This window comes from Coregonus lavaretus (assembly GCF_964263955.1).
Source record: "Coregonus lavaretus genome assembly, chromosome: 13".
Classification (NCBI taxonomy): domain Eukaryota; kingdom Metazoa; phylum Chordata; class Actinopteri; order Salmoniformes; family Salmonidae; genus Coregonus; species Coregonus lavaretus.
In genome coordinates, this window is record NC_140000.1 from 6,463,436 (window position 1) to 6,490,202 (window position 26,767).

General features: G+C 43.8%; 1 protein-coding gene across 1 annotated transcript in view; it reads right to left on the bottom strand.

Moving 5' to 3' along the window:
* The window catches only part of LOC311140842 (calcium-transporting ATPase type 2C member 1-like), a 56,732-nt gene that overhangs the window by 6,726 nt on the left and 23,239 nt on the right, over positions 1-26,767 (bottom strand). Inside the window, exons 4-18 of the mRNA XM_084176106.1 lie at positions 23,860-23,949; positions 23,637-23,672; positions 23,290-23,351; positions 22,557-22,665; positions 22,225-22,374; positions 21,945-22,089; positions 7,949-8,015; positions 7,139-7,263; positions 6,946-7,043; positions 6,670-6,765; positions 6,376-6,465; positions 3,587-3,691; positions 3,255-3,411; positions 2,971-3,141; positions 2,586-2,683 (exon numbers count right to left, since the gene is read on the bottom strand). Of these exons, the coding sequence (XP_084032232.1) occupies positions 2,586-2,683; positions 2,971-3,141; positions 3,255-3,411; positions 3,587-3,691; positions 6,376-6,465; positions 6,670-6,765; positions 6,946-7,043; positions 7,139-7,263; positions 7,949-8,015; positions 21,945-22,089; positions 22,225-22,374; positions 22,557-22,665; positions 23,290-23,351; positions 23,637-23,672; positions 23,860-23,949 (1,599 nt within the window). The remainder of the gene's footprint in view (positions 1-2,585; positions 2,684-2,970; positions 3,142-3,254; positions 3,412-3,586; positions 3,692-6,375; positions 6,466-6,669; positions 6,766-6,945; positions 7,044-7,138; positions 7,264-7,948; positions 8,016-21,944; positions 22,090-22,224; positions 22,375-22,556; positions 22,666-23,289; positions 23,352-23,636; positions 23,673-23,859; positions 23,950-26,767) is intronic.

Consider the following 26,767-nt stretch of genomic DNA (forward strand, 5'->3'; position numbering starts at 1 on the left):
AGACATCACCCCGTTAGACATCACCCCGTTAACCCAGCCCTGTTAGACATCACCCTGTTAGACATCACCCCGTTAACCCAGCCCTGTTAGACATCACCCCGTTAACCCAGCCCTGTTAGACATCACCCTGTTAGACATCACCCCGTTAGACATCACCCCGTTAGACATCACCCCGTTAGACATCACCCCGTTAGACATCACCCCGTTAACCCAGCCCTGTTAGACATCACCCCGTTAACCCAGCCCTGTTAGACATCACCCCGTTAACCCAGCCCTGTTAGACATCACCCCGTTAGACATCACCCCGTTAGACATCACCCCGTTAGACATCACCCCGTTAGACATCACCCCGTTAACCCAGCCCTGTTAGACATCACCCTGTTAGACATCACCCCGTTAACCCAGCCCTGTTAGACATCACCCCGTTAGACATCACCCCGTTAGACATCACCCCGTTAGACATCACCCCGTTAGACATCACCCCGTTAACCCAGCCCTGTTAGACATCACCCTGTTAACCCAGCCCTGTTAGACATCACCCTGTTAACACAGCCCTGTTAGACATCACCCTGTTAACCCAGCCCTGTTAGACATCACCCTGTTAGACATCACCCCGTTAGACATCACCCCGTTAGACATCACCCCGTTAGACATCACCCCGTTAACCCAGCCCTGTTAGACATCACCCCGTTAACCCAGCCCTGTTAGACATCACCCTGTTAGACATCACCCCGTTAACCCAGCCCTGTTAGACATCACCCCGTTAACCCAGCCCTGTTAGACATCACCCTGTTAGACATCACCCCGTTAGACATCACCCCGTTAGACATCACCCCGTTAACCCAGCCCTGTTAGACATCACCCCGTTAACCCAGCCCTGTTAGACATCACCCCGTTAACCCAGCCCTGTTAGACATCACCCCGTTAGACATCACCCCGTTAGACATCACCCCGTTAGACATCACCCCGTTAGACATCACCCCGTTAGACATCACCCCGTTAGACATCACCCCGTTAGACATCACCCCGTTAGACATCACCCCGTTAGACATCACCCCGTTAGACATCACCCCGTTAACCCAGCCCTGTTAGACATCACCCTGTTAGACATCACCCCGTTAACCCAGCCCTGTTAGACATCACCACGTTAACCCAGCCCTGTTAGACATCACCCCGTTAGACATCACCCCGTTAGACATCACCCCGTTAGACATCACCCCGTTAGACATCACCCCGTTAGACATCACCCCGTTAACCCAGCCCTGTTAGACATCACCCCGTTAACCCAGCCCTGTTAGACATCACCCCGTTAGACATCACCCCGTTAGACATCACCCCGTTAGACATCACCCCGTTAGACATCACCCCGTTAGACATCACCCCATTAACCCAACCCTGTTAGACATCACCCCGTTAGACATCACCCTGTTAACCCAGCCCTGTTAGACATCACCCCGTTAACACAGCCCTGTTAGACATCACCCTGTTAACACAGCCCTGGTAGACATCACCCTGTTAACACAGCCCTGTGTTGGAGTGTTTTACAGCTTGATAACAAACATTTAATAAAAGCTCTGACGAAGGCCAAGAGGCTGACATGTGAGCTTCAATATAAATAAGTGATAACAGCAAGAGCAGCGTGAGGGTTTCTCTGTATGTGAACATAATAAAGGTATTCAATTCAATAAAAAAAGGATATAAAATAAAAATAAGAGAGCCGCACACTCTAGGACAGGGATCATCAACTAGACTCAGCCGGGGGACGTTTTATTTCTTGAGCGGATGGTTGGGGGGCCGGAACATGATTACAAATAATTTGTAGACTGCAAATTGACTGCAAGAAGCCCAAACATATATAATATTGGACTAAAACATAATAATTTCAAACCTTGCTTACATTTGTATATGATCACATCTTTCTATTATGAGTGGAAATACTTGGGGACAGATTTCCCAAATTAAAATCAATTGGAGCTGATTTCCTGGTGTTTTTACAGTTTGTTATGTTCTACAATGAAAATGCAACAATTCTTATTTTTTATTTTAGTTTTTTTTGCTCAGAAAACTTGGGGGGCCAAATAAAACCACCGGCCCGCAGGTTGGGAACCCTGCTCTAGGAGCTCAGATGCAATAATTTAATAACCAACGTTTCGACCGACAAGCTGTCTTCATCAGGGTATATTAATACTAGCCATACATATATATATATATATATTTTTTTTGTATTTATATGTATGTATATATATTTGCAAACAAAATATATGGGGGATTTGAAGAGATGCAGACAATTACATTAATGGAAGCTTCAATCTATCTGCAATATTAAAGCTGATCTACCCCCTAAAACACTAAAAATATCTATATACTTTCCTTTTTTTGTGTGTGTTCTACTCCGCTAGCCAGCACCTCGCCTAAGCAGTGTTTCTTTCGCCTCTACATTCAATTTAATTCAAAACAACTTTATTTGTCCACTTAGGACAACTACTATGTGAAGACGATACACTCTGTACTATTTAAAGGATTGTGTGTGAGTCAGAGAAAGAGTCACGGTGTATTAGAGCCTGTGTGTGTTGATATGTTCCTACCCTGGGCACTATCTGAGACAGCTGTTGGAGGTCCATCTGGTCCACCTCCTCTCCAGACAGAGACTGAGAGCCCTTGGTGTAGATTCCCAGACGGCCCGCTGAGGACACACAAGGACACACATACACACACACACGGTCAGACATTGCATCCCCATTTCATCATATATTTTATGCAGAAACTTCTCTCGGAGGTTAGAAGAGAGGGATTACAAGTTACAAGAGGGAGATTACAAATTACAAGAGGGATATTACAAGTTACAAGAGGGAGATTATAAAACGGAGATTACAAGTTACAAAAGGGAGATTACAAGTTACAAAAGGGAGATTACAAGTTACAAAAGGGAGAGAGAGATGTAGATAGACAGGAAAACAAAGTGGTCCTCACCTATGGACACAGCGGTCTCCTGGGAGTCTCCAGTGATCATCTTGATGGCCACTCCTGAGCTAATGAGAGTTCCCACAGCCTCTTTGACCCCTGACCTGGGCGGATCGATGATGCCCACCAGGCCCAGGAACGACAGGTTGCCCATCTCCGAACCCGACGCAAACGCCAGAACTGCGGCGGAAAACAACACAGAAGATTAAGTTGTTGTTACTTTAGCGAAAATAGGGCTTTACTTGGAATCGGGCCAATGACACTGGCCACTTGCAACTCCAACCCCACTTTACCTCTGAGGCCCGAGGATCCCATGTAACTCTTCTGCTGCTGGTAGAGCTCCCTCTGCTGGTGGTTGAGAGGTAGTGTTGCACCTCTGCTGTGATAGTAGCTACAGAAGCGGATGACCTGCTCATAAGCCCCCTTCATGTAATACACACCTGGCTGGTCCTGAGGTAACAACACATCACCAAGAAGAGAAAACACCATGATACACTCATTGCACTGAACCTCATAGGACAACACTACTACAGATATAATGGCTCTTTGCGTGTGTACATGTTACATAGAGGAGACAGTGCAGTGAATGTGGAAAGGCATAAGGATGTTGGTGCTCTGGGCTGACCTGCTGAGTGCGGTGGACACAGCGGACGGCCATCCACTTCTGTTCTGAACTGAAAGGGTTTTCCTCCAGACGTACATACTCCTGCTGCTGCCCTTCTAGACCCATCTGCAGGAAACACACACGTTGGTGACCGCCTTGTGTTCACCTTTGTGTGTGTGTGTGTGTGTGTGTGCCAGAGAGAGTGAGCGTGTGAATCTGCATGATAGTTTCTCCCTCTCTAGGGACTGCTTAGTTTTCTAGTCACATCTTCTCAGCCCAATTTAGCTGTGCATGACCCGTGGGAGTGTGTATTCTCGCTGGTGACACACAGTCATCGAACCGAGTCTGGAAGTGTCTCACACACACACACACAACCATATGCAAACGTACACACACACGTCACAAGAGTTTCCATCTCCAATTGCAATTACGACAGCGTTGTCATGTCACACAGTGTTACCAAGGCAGTCGCTCCCACGGGGCATGAGACTAGGTCCTGTCAGTCAACTGTTTGTCTGTGATACTGTGTGTTAATAATCTGAAGGGGTCTCACAGACACACATATAACCCCTGTGTGTTAATAATCTGAAAGGGGTCTCAGAGACACACATATACAGTGAGGGAAAAAAGTATTTGATCCCCTGCTGATTTTGTACATTTGCCCACTGACAAAGACATGATCAGTCTATAATTTTAAATGGTAGGTTTATTTGAACAGTGAGAGACAGAATAACAACAAAAAAATCCAGAAAAACGCATGTCAAAAATGTTATAAATTGATTTGCATTTTAATGAGGGAAATAAGTATTTGACCCCTCTGCAAAACATGACTTAGTACTTGGTTGCAAAACCCTTGTTGGCAATCACAGAGTTCAGAAGTTTCTTGTAGTTGTCCACCAGGTTTGCACACATCTCAGGAGGGATTTTGTCCCACTCCTCTTTGCAGATCTTCTCCAAGTCATTAAGGTTTCGAGCCTGACGTTTGGCAACTCGAACCTTCAGCTCCCTCCACAGATGTTCTATGGGATAAAGGTCTGGAGACTGGCTAGGCCACTCCAGGACCTTAATGTGCTTCTTCTTGAGCCACTCCTTTGTTGCCTTGGCCGTGTCTTTTGGGTCATTGTCATGCTGGAATACCCATCCACGACCCATTTTCAATGCCCTGGCTGAGGGAAGGAGGTTCTCACCCAAGATTTGACGGTACATGGCCCCATCCATCGTCCCTTTGATGCGGTGAAGTTGTTCTGTCCCCTTAGCAGAAAAAACCCCCCAAAGCATAATCATTTTACATTTTACATTTTAGTCATTTAGCAGACGCTCTTATCCAGAGCGACTTACAGTTAGTGAATACATATATTTTTATACTGGCCCCCCGTGGGAATCGAACCCACAACCCTGGCGTTGCAAACGCCATGCTCTATCAACTGAGCTACATCCCTGCCGGCCATTCCCTCCCCTACCCTGGACGACGCTGGGCCAATTGTGCGCCGCCCATGAGTCTCCCGGTCGCGGCCAGCTGCGACAGAGCCTGGATTCGAACCAGGATCTCTAGTGGCACAGTTAGCACTGCTATGCAGTGCCTTAGACCACTGCGCCACTCAGGAGTAATGGTCTAAGTAATAATGTTTCCACCTCAATGTTTGACGGTGGGGATGGTGTTCTTGGGGTCATAGGCAGCATTCCTCCTCCTCCAAACACGGCGAGCAGTTGATGCCAAAGAGCTCGATTTTGGTCTCATCTGACCACAACACTTTCACCCAGTTCTCCTTTGAATCATTCAGATGTTCATTGGCAAACTTCAGACGGGCATGTATATGTGCTTTCTTGAGCAGGGGGACCTTGCGGGTGCTGCAGGATTTCAGTCCTTCACGGCGTAGTGTGTTACCAATTGTTTTCTTGGTGACTATGGTCCCAGCTGCCTTGAGACCATTGACAAGATCCTCCCGTGTAGTTCTGGGCTGATTCCTCACCGTTCTCATGATCATTGCAACTCCACGAGGTGAGATCATGCATGGAGCCCCAGGCCGAGGGAGATTGACAGTTATTTTGTGTTTCTTCCATTTGCGAATAATCGCACCAACTGTTGTCACCTTCTCACCAAGCTGCTTGGCGATGGTCTTGTAGCCCATTCCAGCCTTGTGTAGGTCTACAATCTTGTCCCTGACATCCTTGGAGAGCTCTTTGGTCTTGGCCATGGTGGACATTGATTGCTTCTGTGGACAGGTGTCTTTTATACAGGTAACTAACTGAGATTAGGAGCACTCCCTTTAAGAGTGTGCTCCTAATCTCAGCTCTTTACCTGTATAAAAGACACCTGGGAGCCAGAAATCTTTCTGATTGAGAGGGGGTCAAATACTTATTTCCCTCATTAAAATGCAAATCAATTTATAAAATGTTTGACATGCGTCTTTCTGGATTTTTTTGTTGTTATTCTGCCTCTCACTGTTCAAATAAACGTACCATTAAAATTATAGACTGATCATTTCTTTGTCGGTGGGCAAACGTACAAAATCAGCAGGGGATCAAATACTTATTTCCCTCAATGTAACCCCTGCATGTTAATAATCTGAAGGGGTCTCACAGACACACATATAACCTCTTTATGTTAATAATCTGAAGGGGTCTCACAGACACACATATAACCCCTGTGTGTTAATAATCTGAAGGGGTCTCACAGACACACATATAACCCCGGTGTGTACTTATTGTTTTGTAGCCAGGGTGCTAACGGCGTCGGCTAGCAATGTAATGTGTATATACACGTGTGTGTGTGTGTGTGTGTGTGTGTGTGCGCGCGCATGTGTGTGTACCTTCATGGCCAGGGCGATGAGGGCCCCCTCAGTGGGGCGTCCCATCAGGGTGTTGTTCCTGATGACAGCGTCGTTGCATATGCAACCAGCCTATAAGATAGCAGAAGGACAAGAGGTTATGACATCACATATGGTAGCCCAGATCCCTTTACCCATGCCATCGTAGAGGGACAGTTCACCACATTTTCTGTGCCTATCCTGCAATTTCAAATTAGTGCAGATAAAGGAGAAGAAGTAACTTTAGACTATTGAGATTTACCCCAATGACCACATATCTGTCCCAGTTTCGCTCACCTCTACAATCTTGCTGACGGAGGTGTTGGAGAAGCCATGGATCTCCTCCCCATGCAGTAACACCTCCCCGGCTCCGTTGTAACCCACGCCCGTCACCTGGCAGAGGACAACATGGAGGTCACAGGAAAACAATGAAGATCAACAAACATCCCCCCAAAAATATTTGTGATGTAAGCCCTCATTTCACCAGGTAAATTGACTGTGAACACATTCTCATTTACAGTAACGACCAGTCCCTAAACTAGGCAGGAGGAACTAGCCTCACACACAGTGTACCTCAACATGTAGTCCATCGGCGGTGAACAAGTGAGTGACGGTCATCTCGTTCTTGGTCAGAGTCCCCGTCTTGTCTGAGCAGATGACGTTGCAGCAGCCTGGATGATGGAGGAAGTGATGGGGTGAAGTTAAACTAGACAGACCCAGATACACACACCAGAGCTGGGCTCATTTCACATCCACCAGACCCTACCAAGTGTCTCCACGATGGGCAGCTTCTTGATGATGGCCCTCTTCTTGACCATCCTCATCACTCCCAGGGCCAAGGTGACCGTCACCACGATGGGTAGACCCTCAGGGATGGCTGCCACCGCCAGGCTGGGGTGAGAGGGGAGGGGTGGAAGAGAGGGGAGACGAGCGTGGGAAAACCGCTGTCTTTACTTGAAGAGAGTACCATTGGCATTCATACCAACTTCATTCACAACACCTCACTTCACCTTCCAGTAAGATGTGAGCAAAGAACACCACAATAATGAAAATACAGGTTATCTGCACACCCCCTGAGGTACTGACAGTGCAAGGGAAGTGATAAGGAATGCTAAAATCTCTGAACTCACCGTTTTGCTAAATCAACACAATGACATAGCACCAATTGTGTGATTGCAATACATAGTGTTTTTTTACTTAAAAAATAACAAAATGCACTGACATGACAGGAAGTGTAACCTTAACCCTTATCTTACTGAGCTCACCCCCATAACCAGGCACGTGACAACAACCATAAAACCCCCATTATGCTCTGCTAACCTATTCAGATGTCACACTGAATTAATTAGTGTTATCAAAAGATCCCTCACACAACCCTCATGGCATTCTGCCCTGGGGAACACTAAACATACTGTTTTGTTGGATTAAACTTGATCCCGTTTATTAGTCTATGGTAGAGAATATGCCCACATATCGGGATACGTTGACAATGACAGAAACATTGTCAAGGGCAACACTTAATTTATACAAAGCACTGTATTATTTGCATATATAGAATATACAAATTGAGGCTTACCTGACACCGATGGTGAACATGTCTAATAAGCGTTTCCCCTGGAGCCAACCAACCAGCATGATCACCCCTGGAACCCATGGCAACACTCATTAGTGGTGGTTAGCTATGTACTGGCTTGGAGCATTAACTGTATATATACAGTATTATATGGCTTGGAACATTAACAGTATATAGACAGTATTAACTGGCTGGGAGCATTAACAGTATATACAGTGGGGGAAAAAAGTATTTAGTCAGCCACCAATTGTGCAAGTTCTCCCACTTAAAAATATGAGAAAGGCCTGTAATTTTCATCATAGGTACACGTCAACTATGACAGACAAAATGAGAATTTTTTTTCCAGAAAATCACATTGTAGGATTTTTAATGAATTTATTTGCAAATTATGGTGGAAAATAAGTATTTGGTCAATAACAAACGTTTCTCAATACTTTGTTATATACCCTTTGTTGGTAATGACACAGGTCAAACGTTTTCTGTAAGTCTTCACAAGGTTTTCACACACTGTTGCTGCTATTTTGGCCCATTCCTCCATGCAGATCTCCTCTAGAGCAGTGATGTTTTGGGGCTGTCGCTGGGCAACACAGACTTTCAACTCCCTCCAAAGATTTTCTATGGGGTTGAGATCAGGAGACTGGCTAGGCCACTCCAGGACCTTGAAATGCTTCTTACGAAGCCACTCCTTCGTTGCCCGGGCGGTGTGTTTGGGATCATTGTCATGCTGAAAGACCCAGCCACGTTTCATCTTCAATGCCCTTGCTGATGGAAGGAGGTTTTCACTCAAAATCTCACGATACATGGCCCCATTCATTCTTTCCTTTACACGGATCAGTCGTCCTGGTCCCTTTGCAGAAAAACAGCCCCAAAGCATGATGTTTCCACCCCCATGCTTCACAGTAGGTATGGTGTTCTTTGGATGCAACTCAGCATTCTTTGTCTTCCAAACACGACGAGTTGAGTTTTTACCAAAAAGTTATATTTTGGTCTCATCTGACATTCTCCCAATCCTCTTCTGGATCATCCAAATGCACTCTAGCAAACTTCAGACGGGCCTGGACATGTACTGGCTTAAGCAGGGGGACACGTCTTGCACTGCAGGATTTGAGTCCCTGGCGGCATAGTGTGTTACTGATGGTAGGCTTTGTTACTTTGGTCCCAGCTCTCTGCAGGTCATTCACTAGGTCCCCCTGTGTAGTTCTGGGATTTTTGCTCACCATTCTTGTGATCATTTTGACCCCACGGGGTGAGATCTTGCGTGGAGCCCCAGATCGAGGGAGATTATCAGTGGTCTTGTATGTCTTCCATTTCCTAATAATTGCTCCCACAGTTGATTTCTTCAAACCAAGCTGCTTACCTATTGCAGATTCAGTCTTCCCAGCCTGGTGCAGGTCTACAATTTTGTTTCTGGTGTCCTTTGACAGCTCTTTGGTCTTGGCCATAGTGGAGTTTGGAGTGTGACTGTTTGAGGTTGTGGACAGGTGTCTTTTATACTGATAACAAGTTCAAACAGGTGCCATTAATATAGGTAACGAGTGGAGGACAGAGGAGCCTCTTAAAGAAGAAGTTACAGGTCTGTGAGAGCCAGAAATCTTGCTTGTTTGTAGATGACCAAATACTTATTTTCCACCATAATTTGCAAATAAATTCATTAAAAATCCTTCAATGTGATTTTCTGGATTTTATTTTCTCATTTTGTCTGTCATAGCTGACGTGTACCTATGATGAAAATGACAGGCCTCTCTCATCTTTTTATGTGGGAGAACTTGCACAATTGGTGGCTGACTAAATACTTTTTTTCCCCACTGTATACAGTATTAACTGGCTGAAAGCATTAACAGTATATATACAGTATTAACTGGCTGAAAGCATTAACAGTATATAGACAGTATTAACTGTCTGGAAGCATTAACAGTATATATACAGTATTAACTGGCTGGGAGCATTAACAGTATATAGACAGTATTAACTGGCTGGAAGCATTAACAGTATATATACACAGTATTAACTGGCTGGAAGCATTAACAGTATATATACACAGTATTAACTGGCTGGAAGCATTAACAGTATATATACACAGTATTAACTGACTGGGAGCATTAACAGTATATATACAGTATTAACTGTCTGGGAGCATTAACAGTATATATACAGTATTAACTGGCTGGGAGCATTAACAGTATATATACAGTATTAACTGGCTGGGAGCATTAACAGTATATAGACAGTATTATCTGGCTGGAAGCATTAACAGTATATCGACAGTATTAACTGGCTGGAAGCATTAACAGTATATATACAGTATTAACTGGCTGGAAGCATTAACAGTATATATACACAGTATTAACTGGCTGGAAGCATTAACAGTATATCGACAGTATTAACTGGCTGGAAGCATTAACAGTATATATAGAGTATTAACTGGCTGGGAGCATTAACAGTATATATACACAGTATTAACTGGCTGGGAGCATTAACAGTATATATACAGTATTAACTGGCTGGGAGCATTAACAGTATATATACAGTATTAACTGGCTGGGAACATTAACAGTATATATACAGTATTAACTGGCTGGGAGCATTAACAGTATATATACAGTATTAACTGGATGGGAGCATTAACAGTATATATACAGTATTAACTGGCTGGGAGCATTAACAGTATATAGACAGTATTAACTGGCTGGAAGTATTAACAGTATATATACACAGTATTAACTGGCTGGAAGCATTAACAGTATATATACACAGTATTAACTGACTGGGAGCATTAACAGTATATATACAGTATTAACTGGCTGGGAGCATTAACAGTATATATACAGTATTAACTGGCTGGGAGCATTAACAGTATATATACAGTATTAACTGGCTGGGAGCATTAACAGTATATATACAGTATTAACTGGCTGGGAACATTAACAGTATATATACAGTATTAACTGGCTGGGAGCATTAACAGTATATATACAGTATTAACTGGATGGGAGCATTAACAGTATATATACAGTATTAACTGGCTGGGAGCATTAACAGTATATAGACAGTATTAACTGGCTGGAAGCATTAACAGTATATATACACATTATTAACTGGCTGGAAGCATTAACAGTATATATACACAGTATTAACTGACTGGGAGCATTAACAGTATATATACAGTATTAACTGGCTGGGAGCATTAACAGTACATATACAGTATTAACTGGCTGGGAGCATTAACAGTATATATACAGTATTAACTGTCTGGGAGCATTAACAGTATATAGACAGTATTAACTGGCTGGGAGCATTAACAGTATATAGACAGTATTAACTGGCTGGGAGCATTAACAGTATATATACAGTATTAACTGGCTGGGAGCATTAACAGTATATAGACAGTATTAACTGGCTGGGAGCATTAACAGTATATATACAGTATTAACTGGCTGGGAGCATTAACAGTATATATACAGTATTAACTGGCTGGGAGCATTAACAGTATATATACAGTATTAACTGGCTGGGAGCATTAACAGTATATAGACAGTATTAACTGGCTGGAAGCATTAACAGTATATATACACAGTATTAACTGGCTGGAAGCATTAACAGTATATATACACAGTATTAACTGACTGGGAGCATTAACAGTATATATACAGTATTAACTGGCTGGGAGCATTAACAGTATATATACAGTATTAACTGGCTGGGAGCATTAACAGTATATATACAGTATTAACTGGCTGGGAGCATTAACAGTATATAGACAGTATTAACTGGCTGGAAGCATTAACAGTATATATACACAGTATTAACTGGCTGGAAGCATTAACAGTATATATACACAGTATTAACTGGCTGGGAGCATTAACAGTATATATACAGTATTAACTGGCTGGGAGCATTAACAGTATATATACAGTATTAACTGGCTGGGAGCATTAACAGTATATATACAGTATTAACTGGCTGGGAGCATTAACAGTATATAGACAGTATTAACTGGCTGGGAACATTAACAGTATATAGACAGTATTAACTGGCTGGGAGCATTAACAGTATATAGACAGTATTAACTGGCTGGAAGCATTAACAGTATATATACACAGTATTAACTGGCTGGAAGCATTAACAGTATATATACACAGTATTAACTGACTGGGAGCATTAACAGTATATATACAGTATTAACTGGCTGGGAGCATTAACAGTATATATACAGTATTAACTGGCTGGGAGCATTAACAGTATATATACAGTATTAACTGGCTGGGAGCATTAACAGTATATCGACAGTATTAACTGGCTGGGAGCATTAACAGTATATAGACAGTATTAACTGGCTGGAAGCGTTAACAGTATATAGACAGTATTAACTGGCTGGGAGCATTAACAGTATATATACAGTATTAACTGGTTGGGAGCATTAACAGTATATAGACAGTATTAACTGGCTGGGAGCATTAACAGTATATATACAGTATTAACTGGCTGGGAGCATTAACAGTATATAGACAGTATTAACTGGCTGGGAGCATTAACAGTATATATACAGTATTAACTGGCTGGAAGCATTAACAGTATTAACTGGCTGGGAGCATTAACAGTGTATATATACAGTATTAACTGGCTGGGAGCATTAACAGTATATAGACAGTATTAACTGGCTGGGAGCATTAACAGTATATAGACAGTATTAACTGGCTGGGAGCATTAACAGTATATATACAGTATTAACTGGCTGGGAGCATTAACAGTATATAGACAGTATTAACTGGCTGGGAGCATTAACAGTATATATACAGTATTAACTGGCTGGGAGCATTAACAGTATATATACAGTATTAACTGGCTGGGAGCATTAACAGTATATATACAGTATTAACTGGCTGGGAGCATTAACAGTATATAGACAGTATTAACTGGCTGGAAGCATTAACAGTATATATACACAGTATTAACTGGCTGGAAGCATTAACAGTATATATACACAGTATTAACTGACTGGGAGCATTAACAGTATAAAAACAGTATTAACTGGCTGGGAGCATTAACAGTATATATACAGTATTAACTGGCTGGGAGCATTAACAGTATATATACAGTATTAACTGGCTGGGAGCATTAACAGTATATAGACAGTATTAACTGGCTGGAAGCATTAACAGTATATATACACAGTATTAACTGGCTGGAAGCATTAACAGTATATATACACAGTATTAACTGACTGGGAGCATTAACAGTATATATACAGTATTAACTGGCTGGGAGCATTAACAGTATATATACAGTATTAACTGGCTGGGAGCATTAACAGTATATAGACAGTATTAACTGGCTGGGAGCATTAACAGTATATAGACAGTATTAACTGGCTGGGAGCATTAACAGTATATAGACAGTATTAACTGGCTGGAAGCATTAACAGTATATATACACAGTATTAACTGGCTGGAAGCATTAACAGTATATATACACAGTATTAACTGACTGGGAGCATTAACAGTATATATACAGTATTAACTGGCTGGGAGCATTAACAGTATATATACAGTATTAACTGGCTGGGAGCATTAACAGTATATATACAGTATTAACTGGCTGGGAGCATTAACAGTATATCGACAGTATTAACTGGCTGGGAGCATTAACAGTATATAGACAGTATTAACTGGCTGGGAGCATTAACAGTATATAGACAGTATTAACTGGCTGGAAGCGTTAACAGTATATAGACAGTATTAACTGGCTGGGAGCATTAACAGTATATATACAGTATTAACTGGTTGGGAGCATTAACAGTATATAGACAGTATTAACTGGCTGGGAGCATTAACAGTATATATACAGTATTAACTGGCTGGGAGCATTAACAGTATATAGACAGTATTAACTGGCTGGGAGCATTAACAGTATATATACAGTATTAACTGGCTGGAAGCATTAACAGTATTAACTGGCTGGGAGCATTAACAGTGTATATATACAGTATTAACTGGCTGGGAGCATTAACAGTGTATATATACAGTATTAACTGGCTGGGAGCATTAACAGTATATATACAGTATTAACTGGCTGGGAGCATTAACAGTATATATACAGTATTAACTGGCTGGGAGCATTAACAGTATATATACAGTATTAACTGGCTGGGAGCATTAACAGTATATATACAGTATTAACTGGCTGGGAGCATTAACAGTATATAGACAGTATTAACTGGCTGGAAGCATTAACAGTATATATACACAGTATTAACTGGCTGGAAGCATTAACAGTATATATACACAGTATTAACTGACTGGGAGCATTAACAGTATATATACAGTATTAACTGGCTGGGAGCATTAACAGTATATATACAGTATTAACTGGCTGAGAGCATTAACAGTATATATACAGTATTAACTGGCTGGGAGCATTAACAGTATATAGACAGTATTAACTGGCTGGAAGCATTAACAGTATATATACACAGTATTAACTGGCTGGAAGCATTAACAGTATATATACACAGTATTAACTGACTGGGAGCATTAACAGTATATATACAGTATTAACTGGCTGGGAGCATTAACAGTATATAGACAGTATTAACTGGCTGGAAGCATTAACAGTATATATACACAGTATTAACTGGCTGGAAGCATTAACAGTATATATACACAGTATTAACTGACTGGGAGCATTAACAGTATATATACAGTATTAACTGGCTGGGAGCATTAACAGTATATATACAGTATTAACTGGCTGGGAGCATTAACAGTATATATACAGTATTAACTGGCTGGGAGCATTAACAGTATATCGACAGTATTAACTGGCTGGGAGCATTAACAGTATATAGACAGTATTAACTGGCTGGGAGCATTAACAGTATATAGACAGTATTAACTGGCTGGAAGCGTTAACAGTATATAGACAGTATTAACTGGCTGGGAGCATTAACAGTATATATACAGTATTAACTGGTTGGGAGCATTAACAGTATATAGACAGTATTAACTGGCTGGGAGCATTAACAGTATATATACAGTATTAACTGGCTGGGAGCATTAACAGTATATAGACAGTATTAACTGGCTGGGAGCATTAACAGTATATATACAGTATTAACTGGCTGGAAGCATTAACAGTATTAACTGGCTGGGAGCATTAACAGTGTATATATACAGTATTAACTGGCTGGGAGCATTAACAGTATATAGACAGTATTAACTGGCTGGGAGCATTAACAGTATATATACAGTATTAACTGGCTTGGAGCATTAACAGTGTATATACAGTATTAACTGGATGGGAGCATTAACAGTATATATACACAGTATTAACTGGCTGGAAGCATTAACAGTATATATACAGTATTAACTGGCTGGAAGCATTAACAGTATATATACAGTATTAACTGGCTTGGAGCATTAACAGTGTATATACAGTATTAACTGGATGGGAGCATTAACAGTATATATACACAGTATTAACTGGCTGGAAGCATTAACAGTATATATACGGTATTAACTGGCTTGGAGCATTAACAGACCCAGACAGCTGATGAAACTGAGGAGTATTCCTCAGTGATCCTAGTGCATTCTGGGTGATTCTGGGAAAAAGCGCGCTCTCCTCCAAGGAGTGAATGTCCCGAGACAGAAGAGTCATTTTCCTGTGCGTTTTTGCTGCCAACTTTACTTTATTTTTCTTTTTTCCATCGCAACTTTTTTCCCTCATTCAACTTTTTCACTCCGGACGCTTTATCTGGACATGGTTCGTCAACATCTTCAACAGCCGAAGCTAAGTAGTAACATTAACATGATGTCTTCTAATTGCAGTCGCTGTACTCATAATATACAGGAGAACGATCGCCTTACGGCGAGAATAGCTGTGCTACAAGCCCAGCTTCAGACGCAATCGTTAGGCAAGGGTAATTTCAGTGTAGGAAAGGAAGAAACAGCGTCTGTGCCACCAGTAAGTACAGATAGTAACGTTAGTATAAATCCCCCCGCACAGTCCCCGCAGCCGGACAACTTTCTCATGGCTTCTGGAGGGAAATACTGTCGGAATGCTCAACCGGTGTCGCTCATTCAGCCGACAGAAACTTTCAACCGGTTTTCCCCATTATGTAGCGAGTCGGAGTCTGAGTCTGAGTCTTCTCTTGTCTCTACTCCTCCCGTTACGGGGTCTGAGACGCCGAAGGCTCCCACCATTAGCTCTGACAAATTGAAAACCCTAGTCATTGGCGACTCCATTACCCGCAGTATTAGACTTAAAACGAATCACCCAGCGATCATACACTGTTTACCAGGGGGCAGGGCTACCGACGTTAAGGCTAATCTAAAGATGGTGCTGGCTAAAGCTAAAACTGGCGAGTGTAGAGAGTATAGAGATATTGTTATCCACGTCGGCACCAACGATGTTAGGATGAAACAGTCAGAGGTCACCAAGTGCAACATAGCTTCAGCGTGTAAATCAGCTAGAAAGATGTGTCGGCATCGAGTAATTGTCTCTGGCCCCCTCCCAGTTAGGGGGAGTGACGAGCTCTACAGCAGAGTCTCAGCACTCAATCGCTGGTTGAAAACTGTTTTCTGCCCCTCCCAAAAGATAGAATTTGTAGATAATTGGCCCTCTTTCTGGGACTCACCCACAAACAGGACCAAGCCTGACCTGCTGAGGAGTGACGGACTCCATCCTAGCTGGAGGGGTGCTCTCATCTTATCTACCAACATAGATAGGGCTCTAACTCCTCTAGCCCCACAGTTAAATAGGGTGCAGGCCAGGCAGCAGGCTGTTAGCCAACCTGCCAGCTTAGTGGAGTCTGCCAATAGCATAGTCAGTGTAGTCAGCTCAGCCATACCCATTGAGACTGTGTCTGTGCCTCGACCTAGGTTGGGCAAAACTAAACATGGCGGTGTTCGCCTTAGCAATCTTATTAGGATAAAGACCTCCTCCATTCCTGCCATTATTGAAAGAGATCGTGATACCTCACATCTCAAAATAGGGTTACTTAATGTTAGATCCCTCACTTCAAAGGCAGTCATAGTCAATGAACTAATCACTGATCATAATCTTGATGTGATTGGCCTGACTGAAACATGGCTTAAGCCTGATGAATTTGCTGTGTTAAATGAGGCCTCACCTCCTGGTTACACTAGTGACCATATTCCCCGTGCATCCCGCAAAGGCGGAGGTGTTGCTAACATTTACAATAGCAAATAGGCTTTTTCGTCTTTTGAGCTTCTAGTAATGAAATCTATGCAGCCTACTCAATCACTTTTTATAGCTACTGTTTACAGGCCTCCTGGGCCATATACAGCGTTCCTCTCTGAGTTTCCTGAATTCCTATCAGACCTTGTAGTCATAGCAGATCATATTCTAATTTTTGGTGATTTTAATATTCACATGGAGAAGTCCACAGACCCACTCCAAAAGTCTTTCGGAGCCATCATCGACTCAGTGGGTTTTGTTCAACATGTCTCTGGACCTACTCACTGCCACAGTCATACTCTGGACCTAGTTTTGTCCCATGGAATAAATGTTGTAGATCTTAATGTTTTTCCACAAAATCCTGGACTATCGGACCACCATTTTATTACGTTTGCAATCGCAACAAATAATCTGCTCAGACCCCAACCAAGGAGCATCAAAAGTCGTGCTATAAATTCTCAGACAACACAAAAATTCCTTGATGCCCTTCCAGACTCCTTCTGCCTACCCAAGGACGTCAGAGGACAAAAATCAGTTAACCACTTAACTGAGGAACTCAATTTAACCTTGCGCAATACCCTAGATGCAGTTGCACCCCTAAAAACGAAAAACATTTGTCATAAGAAACTAGCTCCCTGGTATACAGAAAATACCCGAGCTTTGAAGCAAGCTTCCAGGAAATTGGAACGGAAATGGCGCCACACCAAACTGGAAGTCTTCCGACTAGCTTGGAAAGACAGTACCGTGCAGTACCGAAGAGCCCTCACTGCTGCTCGATCATCCTACTTTTCCAACTTAATCGAGGAAAATAAGAACAATCCAAAATTTCTTTTTGATACTGTTGCAAAGCTAACTAAAAAGCAGCATTCCCCAAGAGAGGATGGCTTTCACTTCAGCAGTAATAAATTCATGAACTTCTTTGAGGAAAAGATCATGACCATTAGAAAGCAAATTACGGACTCCTCTTTGAATCTGCGTATTCCTCCAGGGCTTAGCTGTCCTGGACCTGCACAGCTCTGCGAGGGCCTGGGATCGGGAGAGACACTTAAGTGTTTTAGTACTATATCTCTTGACACAATGATGAAAATAATCATGGCCTCTAAACCTTCAAGCTGCATACTGGATCCTATTCCTACTAAACTGCTGAAGGAGCTGCTTCCTGTGCTTGGCCCTCCTATGTTGAACATAATAAACAGCTCTCTATCCACCGGATGTGTACCAAACTCACTAAAAGTGGCAGTGATAAAGCCTCTCTTGAAAAAGCCAAACCTTGACCCGGAAAATATAAAAAACTATCGGCCAATATCGAATCTTCCATTCCTCTCAAAAATTTTAGAAAAAGCTGTTGCGCAGCAACTCACTGCCTTTCTGAAGACAAACAATGTATACGAAATGCTTCAGTCTGGTTTTAGACCCCATCATAGCACTGAGACTGCACTTGTGAAGGTGGTAAATGACCTTTTAATGGCGTCAGACCGAGGCTCTGCATCTGTCCTCGTGCTACTAGACCTTAGTGCTGCCTTTGACACCATCGATCACCACATTCTTTTGGAGAGACTGGAAACCCAAATTGGTCTACACGGACAAGTTCTGGCCTGGTTTAGATCTTACCTGTCGGAAAGATATCAGTTTGTCTCTGTGAATGGTCTGTCCTCCGACAAATCAACTGTACATTTCGGTGTTCCTCAAGGTTCCGTTTTAGGACCACTATTGTTTTCACTATATATTTTACCTCTTGGGGATGTTATTCGAAAACATAATGTTAACTTTCACTGCTATGCGGATGACACACAGCTGTACATTTCAATGAAACATGGTGAAGCCCCAAAATTGCCCTCGCTAGAAGCCTGTGTTTCAGACATAAGGAAGTGGATGGCTGAAAACTTTCTACTTTTAAACTCGGACAAAACAGAGATGCTTGTTCTAGGTCCCAAGAAACAAAGAGATCTTCTGTTAAATCTGACAATTCATCTTGATGGTTGTAAAGTCGTCTCAAATAAAACTGTGAAGGACCTCGGCGTTACTCTTGACCCTGATCTCTCTTTTGACGAACATATCAAGACTGTTTCAAGGACAGCTTTTTTCCATCTACGTAACATTGCAAAAATCAGAAATTTTCTGTCCAAAAATGATGCAGAAAAATTAATCCATGCATTTGTTACTTCTAGGTTAGACTACTGCAATGCTCTACTTTCCGGCTACCCGGATAAAGCACTAAATAAACTTCAGTTAGTGCTAAATACGGCTGCTAGAATCCTGACTAGAACCAATAAATTTGATAATATTACTCCAGTGCTAGCTTCCCTACACTGGCTTCCTGTTAAGGCAAGGGCTGATTTCAAGGTTTTACTGTTAACCTATAAAGCATTACATGGGCTTGCTCCTACCTATCTTTCCGAGTTGGTCCTGCCGTACATACCAATACGTACGCTACGGTCACAAGACGCAGGCCTCCTAATTGTCCCTAGAATTTCTAAGCAAACAGCGGGAGGCAGGGCTTTCTCCTATAGATCTCCATTTTTATGGAACAGTCTGCCTACCCATGTGAGAGACGCAGACTCGGTCTCAACCTTTAAGTCTTTACTGAAGACTTATCTCTTCAGTAGGTCATATGATTGAGTGTAGTCTGGCCTAGGAGTGTGAAGGTGAACGGAAAGGCTCTGGAGCAACGAACAGCCCTTGCTGTCTCTGCCAGGCCGGTTCCCCTCTCTCCACTGGGGTTCTCTGCCTCTAACCCTGTTACAGGGGCTGAGTCACTGGCTTGCTGGTGCTCTTTCATGCCGTCCCTAGGAGGGGTGCGTCACTTGAGTGGGTTGAGTTACTGACGTGATCTTCCTGTCTGGGTTGGCGCCCCCCCTTGGTTTGTGCTGTGGTGGAGACCTCTGTGGGCTATACTCGGCCTTGTCTCAGGATTGTAAGTTGGTGGTTGAGGATATCCCTCTAGTGGTGCGGGGGCTGTGCTTTGGCAGAGTGGGTGGGGTTATATCCTTCCTGTTTGGCCCTGTCCGGGGGTTTCTTCGGATGGGGCCACAGTGTCTCCGGACCGCTCCTGTCTCAGCCTCCAGTATTTATGCTGCAGTAGTTTATGTGTCGGGGGGCTGGGGGTTAGTTGGTTATACCTGGAGTACTTCTCCTGTCTTATCCAGTGTCCTGTGTGAATTTAAGTATGCTCTCTCTAATTCTCTCGTTCTCTCTTTCTCTCTGAGAACCTGAGCCCTAGGACCATACGTCAGGACTACCGGGCATGCTGACACCTTGCTGTCCCCAGTCCGCCTGGCTTTGCTGCTATTCCAGTTTCAACTGTTCTGCCTGCGGTTACGAAACCCCTACCTGTCCCAGACCTGCTGTTTTCAACTCTTAATGATCGGCTATGAAAAGCCAACTGAGAGACCTGAGCCCTAGGACCATACGTCGGGACTACCGGCCGTGGTGACTCCTTGCTGTCCCCAGTCCGCCTGGCCTTGCTGCTATTCCAGTTTCAACTGTTCTGCCTGCGGTTATGGAACCCCTACCTGTCCCAGACCTGCTGTTTTCAACTCTTAATGATCGGCTATGAAAAGCCAACTGAGATTTATTCCTGATTATTATTTGACCATGCTTGTCACTTATGAACATTTTTGAACATCTTGGCATGGTTCTGTTATAACCTCCACCCGGCACAGCCAGAAGAGGACTGGCCACCCCTCATAGCCTGGTTCCTCTCTAGGTTTCTTCCTAGGTTTTGGCCTTTCTAGGGAGTTTTTCCTAGCCACCGTGCTTCTACACCTGCATTACTAGCTGTTTGGGGTTTTAGGCTGGGTTTCTGTACAGCACTTCGAGATATTAGCTGATGTACGAAGGGCTATATAAAATAAAATTGATTGATTGATTGATTAACAGTGTATATACAGTATTAACTGGCTGGAAGCATTAACAGTATATAGACAGTATTAACTGGCTTGGAGCATTAACAGTATATATACAGTATTAACTGGCTGGAAGCATTAACAGTATATAGACAGTATTAACTGGCTTGGAGCATTAACAGTGTATATACAGTATTAACTGGCTTGGAGCATTAACAGTATATATACAGTATTAACTGGCTGGAAGCATTAACAGTATATAGACAGTATTAACTGGCTTGGAGCATTAACAGTATATATACAGTATTAACTGTCTGGAAGCATTAACAGTATATAGACAGTATTAACTGGCTTGGAGCATTAACAGTGTATATACAGTATTAACTGGCTGGGAGCATTAACAGTATATATACAGTATTAACTGGCTGGAAGCATTAACAGTATATAGACAGTATTAACTGGCTTGGAGCATTAACAGTGTTAGGGTTCTCCCCAGGATTATTTAACAAGGTGGTGCTGCTGAGTACTTTGTTTTTGAACACCTGTAACAGCCATTTCCTGCAATCTAGAGCAAGTTTTTTTTCTTCAATAATAACAAATAAATTACAAAATATATATAATTATTTTTATTTTGTATGATTATATAGTGGCACAGCCAGTCCAGAAGGTGGCGCAGCGCCCCTCCTACATTCTTTGGGGAGAACTTGAGTATACTGAATATCTAATATACCTGTATATACAGTATAAACTGGCTATAGAAAATGCCTCTAGGAGAGGTAAACAAGAACATTCCTTTGGTAACATACCATATATAATACTGTATATGCCATTAAGCAGACTAAGTCACTTTTTATCCAAAGCGACTTAGTCCTGGCGTTGCAAGCGCCATGCTCTACTAACTGAGCCACACATGACTACGAGAACAAGTGCATGTTTTAGAACAAAAAAATATAAATTACCTATGATTCCAAAGGAATAGAGCGAGAGCTGTTTTCCAAGCAGGTCCATGCTTTTCTGTAAAGGTGTTTTAGGGGCTTCCTCTGCTTGCATCATCTTAAAAACCTCTCCAAATTCAGAATTTTCTCCTGTTCCTATGACGATACCCTATAAAGACAAAAAAGGTTACACAATGATATAAGACGTTATAATCACAATCTGTAACTTTAATTTCCAGCAAGAAGTTCTGCTCCATCACTTATTGGTAAACTGTTGGGATGGGTCGTGGTGACATTGTGGTACCTTGGCTTTGCCACATCGCACCAGGGTTCCCATGAAGGACACATTGCTGCGGGAGGTGATGTCATTGTTGGTGGGCTGGTGGGACGTGCACTTGGAGCAGGGTGTGGTCTCTCCTGTCAGACTGGACTCATCCACTGATAGGTCAGTTGCCTGGGAGAGAAAGAGGGGTAGAAGGGTCGCTCACTATGGCCAGCCACTTCAGCAATTATTTTGCTGACAGCTAGTGAAGTCTTTATTACATCTAGGCACCTTCCAGATCTGTGTTTAAGTGGAAGGGTGACGACGACGGTATCTTTTTATAGCTTCTGAACGGGTGTGTGTGTATAATATACCTCAAAGAGTCGTAGATCAGCCGGGACTCTCTCCCCAACAGAGAGACAGACAGTGTCTCCAGGGACCAGCTCCCGAGCCAGCATGCGCTCCAGGTGTCCTTCCCTCACACTAGAGAGGGGGGGGGGGAGAGATGGAGAGAGCGAGAGAGACAGAAACGGAGAGAGCGAGAGAGATATGGATAGAGAGAGAGTGTGTGTGAGCGACAGAGATTGCGTGAGCAACAGAGAGACCGCGTGAGAAGGAGAGCGAGAGAGCGCGAGAAGAGACAGAGAGAGAGGAGAGAGACAAAAGAGGGAATTGAAATTTCAAGCCAGGCTGTAAATCAGGCAATGACCAGTGTAATGCTACAGTGTGCAAGCTATCCTACACTATGCTAGTTCCATCACCAGTATCCAAGGGCAACAGCTTGTAACAGCCTGGGGATATGGAAGAGAGAGTGTGTGAGTATTTTGAGGGGAGGGGGGGGACTTGTGTTTGAAGTGCAAATCTGGCCCTCTGGATCATGTTTGAAGTGGAAATGACATCCATTACATCCATGTCCCCTTTTCACTTGTTTCAGGAGGTACCAGTGCTTTCTTTATCCCAGGACGTGTGCACTAAGTCTATGGGAGTGACGTTGGTCCTAAACTGCTTCCACGGTGTTAGACTGTCATTCCATTTGTAGATACAATTAGTGATGGGTGATTAAGAATAACATAACAGAGCATTAGAGCTGAGAGAGGCATTTCTCACCAGTGGCATTCTGGAGGCACAAGTTTTCCCAGCTCTTCAAGGGACTTCTCGGAGCGGTATTCCTACAGAGAAACAGAGAGAGCAGGGCTGAAACAACTCTCTATGAATGTCTTTGATCAGTTTTCATGCCCCTCATAAATGATGGAACAGCCATGCATTTCCAATGTTCTCTCTACGGAGACGAGCCACACACACACACACAGCCGTCTGTTCTGTTCCACTGTGATCTATTAGGCAACTGGCTTAGTATTCTGAGAATACACCATGACATCTGCTGAGAAACACACTTACTGACTCCCTGTGAAAACTAACACAGTCCACAGTGAAGGCAAATAAAGAGGTCTTACCTGGACAAAGGCAACTGTAACCACTATTATAATGGCCTGTCAAAGGGGGGGGGGGGGGGGGGGGGCGGAAGAGAGAGAGAGAGAAGGATAATAGGTTAGTGCTTAACTCTCCATTCTCTGTAGTACCCAGTCTAATCCGTTGTCACCGACACATTTATGGAGCACCATGGAATTACTCACAGTACTAAATGGTATAATTGAAATAATAATGGTGATCCCTTACCACTGTGATGCTGATGGCGTCATCAAACTGGTGCATGAGCACACTGATGACAGCAGAGGCCAGTAGCAACATGATGAGAGGGTCCTTAAACTGGAGAGAGAGTGAGAGAGACAGAGAGAAAGCCATCATTGAGCTGTTGCACTGCACGATCAATACCAATGTTCCACATCTGATATGATGGGTAGTGACTTGTGTGAGTGAGTGAGACTATATAGAACCGAGCCAGAATAAGGGACTCTGTACAGAGAAAGTCGGAAGCCCATTAATTTGTCATACAGGTCCCGAAAGCACCTGGAACGTTTTCTGTCACACACACACACACACACAGTCTACTGTATCTCAATGACACAGTAATACTTTCAGTGACACAGAAAACCTCCAACACAGTAGCTACAGTCAGAGACATCTGCACTAGGCTCCACAGCCATGACTACATCTCCTATACATGTGAAACCTTGCTGGCAGACAGAGAGAGAGTAATGGCTGAATGTAGCCTGGTTCCTCTCTGGCAGACAGAGAGAGAGTAATGGCTGAATGTAGCCTGGTTCCTCTCTGGCAGACAGAGAGAGAGTAATGGCTGAATGTAGCCTGGTTCCTCTCTAGGTTTCTTCCTAGGTTCCTGCCGTTCTAGGGAGCTTTTCCTAGCCACCGTGCTTCTACATCTGCATTGCTTGCTCTTTGGGGTTTTAGGCTGACTTTAGAGGAGAGGGGAGACTCACTAATCTATAAATCACCTTGCATCATAAATAACTACTCAATATTATTTGTAGATCAGTCAGTCGGTCACAATTTACCCATTATACATCATGGTTTGATGCTCTCAAACACGGCCACTGACTGCACAGTGGGAGAACAGGCCCAATCTGTCATGTCTGGGCAAGCCACTAATTAGCCAGCCAATGGCGCTGTGTTGCTGTCGCTCCCTTTGACAGGATAATTGAGGCAGCGTGGGGAGCGAACAAAGCACTGAGTCTACAGTAATTAGTGTGCTCAATACTTACATAGCGGTTAGAAATCAGGTACGAGTGACATTAGTGTTTGATTAAAGGCCTCCAGAGCCCTGATTTCCTGGTTACTTCTGACAGGAACAGGAGCCTCCTATAGGCCAATTACCTTCATAAATGCTGACATCACACTCTGGGACTTTTGAGGTGCAAATAATCACGCTGTCTCTCCTGTACACACAGTTACCTCTGCAGTCAGTAGGGCTGCCTGTAGTCTACTAGCATATGGAATACAACTGTTCTATGGTTGTCTGTTTTGCCTTGCACTTGAATTAACACAAGGACATCACAGTCCTTGACTATGTATGCGCTTCCACCCAGGCACCCACTGTTGGCCTCTGAGGGATGGATTCAACACCACTATGTACCCACTGTTGGCCTCTCAGAGGGATGGATTCAACACCACTATGTACCCACTGTTGGCCTCTCAGAGGGATGGATTCAACACCACTATGTACCCACTGTTGGCCTCTCAGAGGGATGGATTCAACACCACTATGTACCCACTGTTGGCCTCTCAGAGGGATGGATTCAACACCACTATGTACCCACTGTTGGCCTCTCAGAGGGATGGATTCAACACCACTATGTACCCACTGTTGGCCTCTCAGAGGGATGGATTCAACACCACTATGTACCCACTGCTGGCCTCTCAGAGGGATGGATTCAACACCACTATGTACCCACTGTTGGCCTCTCAGAGGGATGGATTCAACACCACTATGTACCCACTGCTGGCCTCTCTGAGTGATGGATTCAACACCACTATGTACCCACTGTTGGCCTCTCAGAGGGATGGATTCAACACCACTATGTACCCACTGTTGGCCTCTCAGAGGGATGGATTCAACACCACTATGTACCCACTGTTGGCCTCTCTGAGTGATGGATTCAACACCAACATGTACAGTGCTTTTAGAGCGCAGTCTGATAACAGTGATCAATGACTCTTCACGCCACCACTTTATCCTCTGGGATGCTAAAACAGATGAAAATCTGCAGCGGCAACGAGGTGCAGCGACGGGGGAGATTATGATGATGCCAAACTAATGCCTTGTGCTGCTTTCTCACTTTGCTGCTAAAAATACTGGTGAGAAGATTACACACACACACGTGCATTCACACACACACACACAATATTATTTATCTCTAATGCTGGAGGGCCTTGTCGGTGCGTGGTAGCCCTGTTTGATGCTGCAGGCAGGCTCACTGAGGCATGGATCTGAGCTGATGGTGATGGTGGGATCCTCCAAGAGACGGGGAGAGATGGAGCTGAGCTGATGGTGGGATCCTCCAGGAGACAGGGAGAGATGGAGCTGAGCTGATGGTGGGATCCTCCAGGAGACAGGGAGAGATGGAGCTGAGCTGATGGTGGGATCCTCCAGGAGACAGGGAGAGAAGGAGCTGAGCTGATGGTGGGATCCTCCAGGAGACAGGGAGAGATGGAGCTGAGCTGATGGTGGGATCCTCCAGGAGACAGGGAGAGATGGAGCTGAGCTGATGGTGGGATCCTCCAGGAGACAGGGGGAGCTGAGCTGATGGTGGGATCCTCCAGGAGACAGGGAGAGATGGAGCTGAGCTGATGGTGGGATCCTCCAGGAGACAGGGAGAGATGGAGCTGAGCTGATGGTGGGATCCTCCAGGAGACAGAGGGAGCTGAGCTGATGGTGGGATCCTCCAGGAGACAGAGGGAGCTGAGCTGATGGTGGGATCCTCCAGGAGACTGGGAGAGATGGAGCTGAGCTGATGGTGGGATCCTCCAGGAGACAGGGAGAGATGGAGCTGAGCTGATGGTGGGATCCTCCAGGAGACAGGGAGAGATGGAGCTGAGCTGATGGTGGGATTCTCCAGGAGACAGGGAGAGAAGGAGCTGAGCTGATGGTGGGATCCTCCAGGAGACAGGG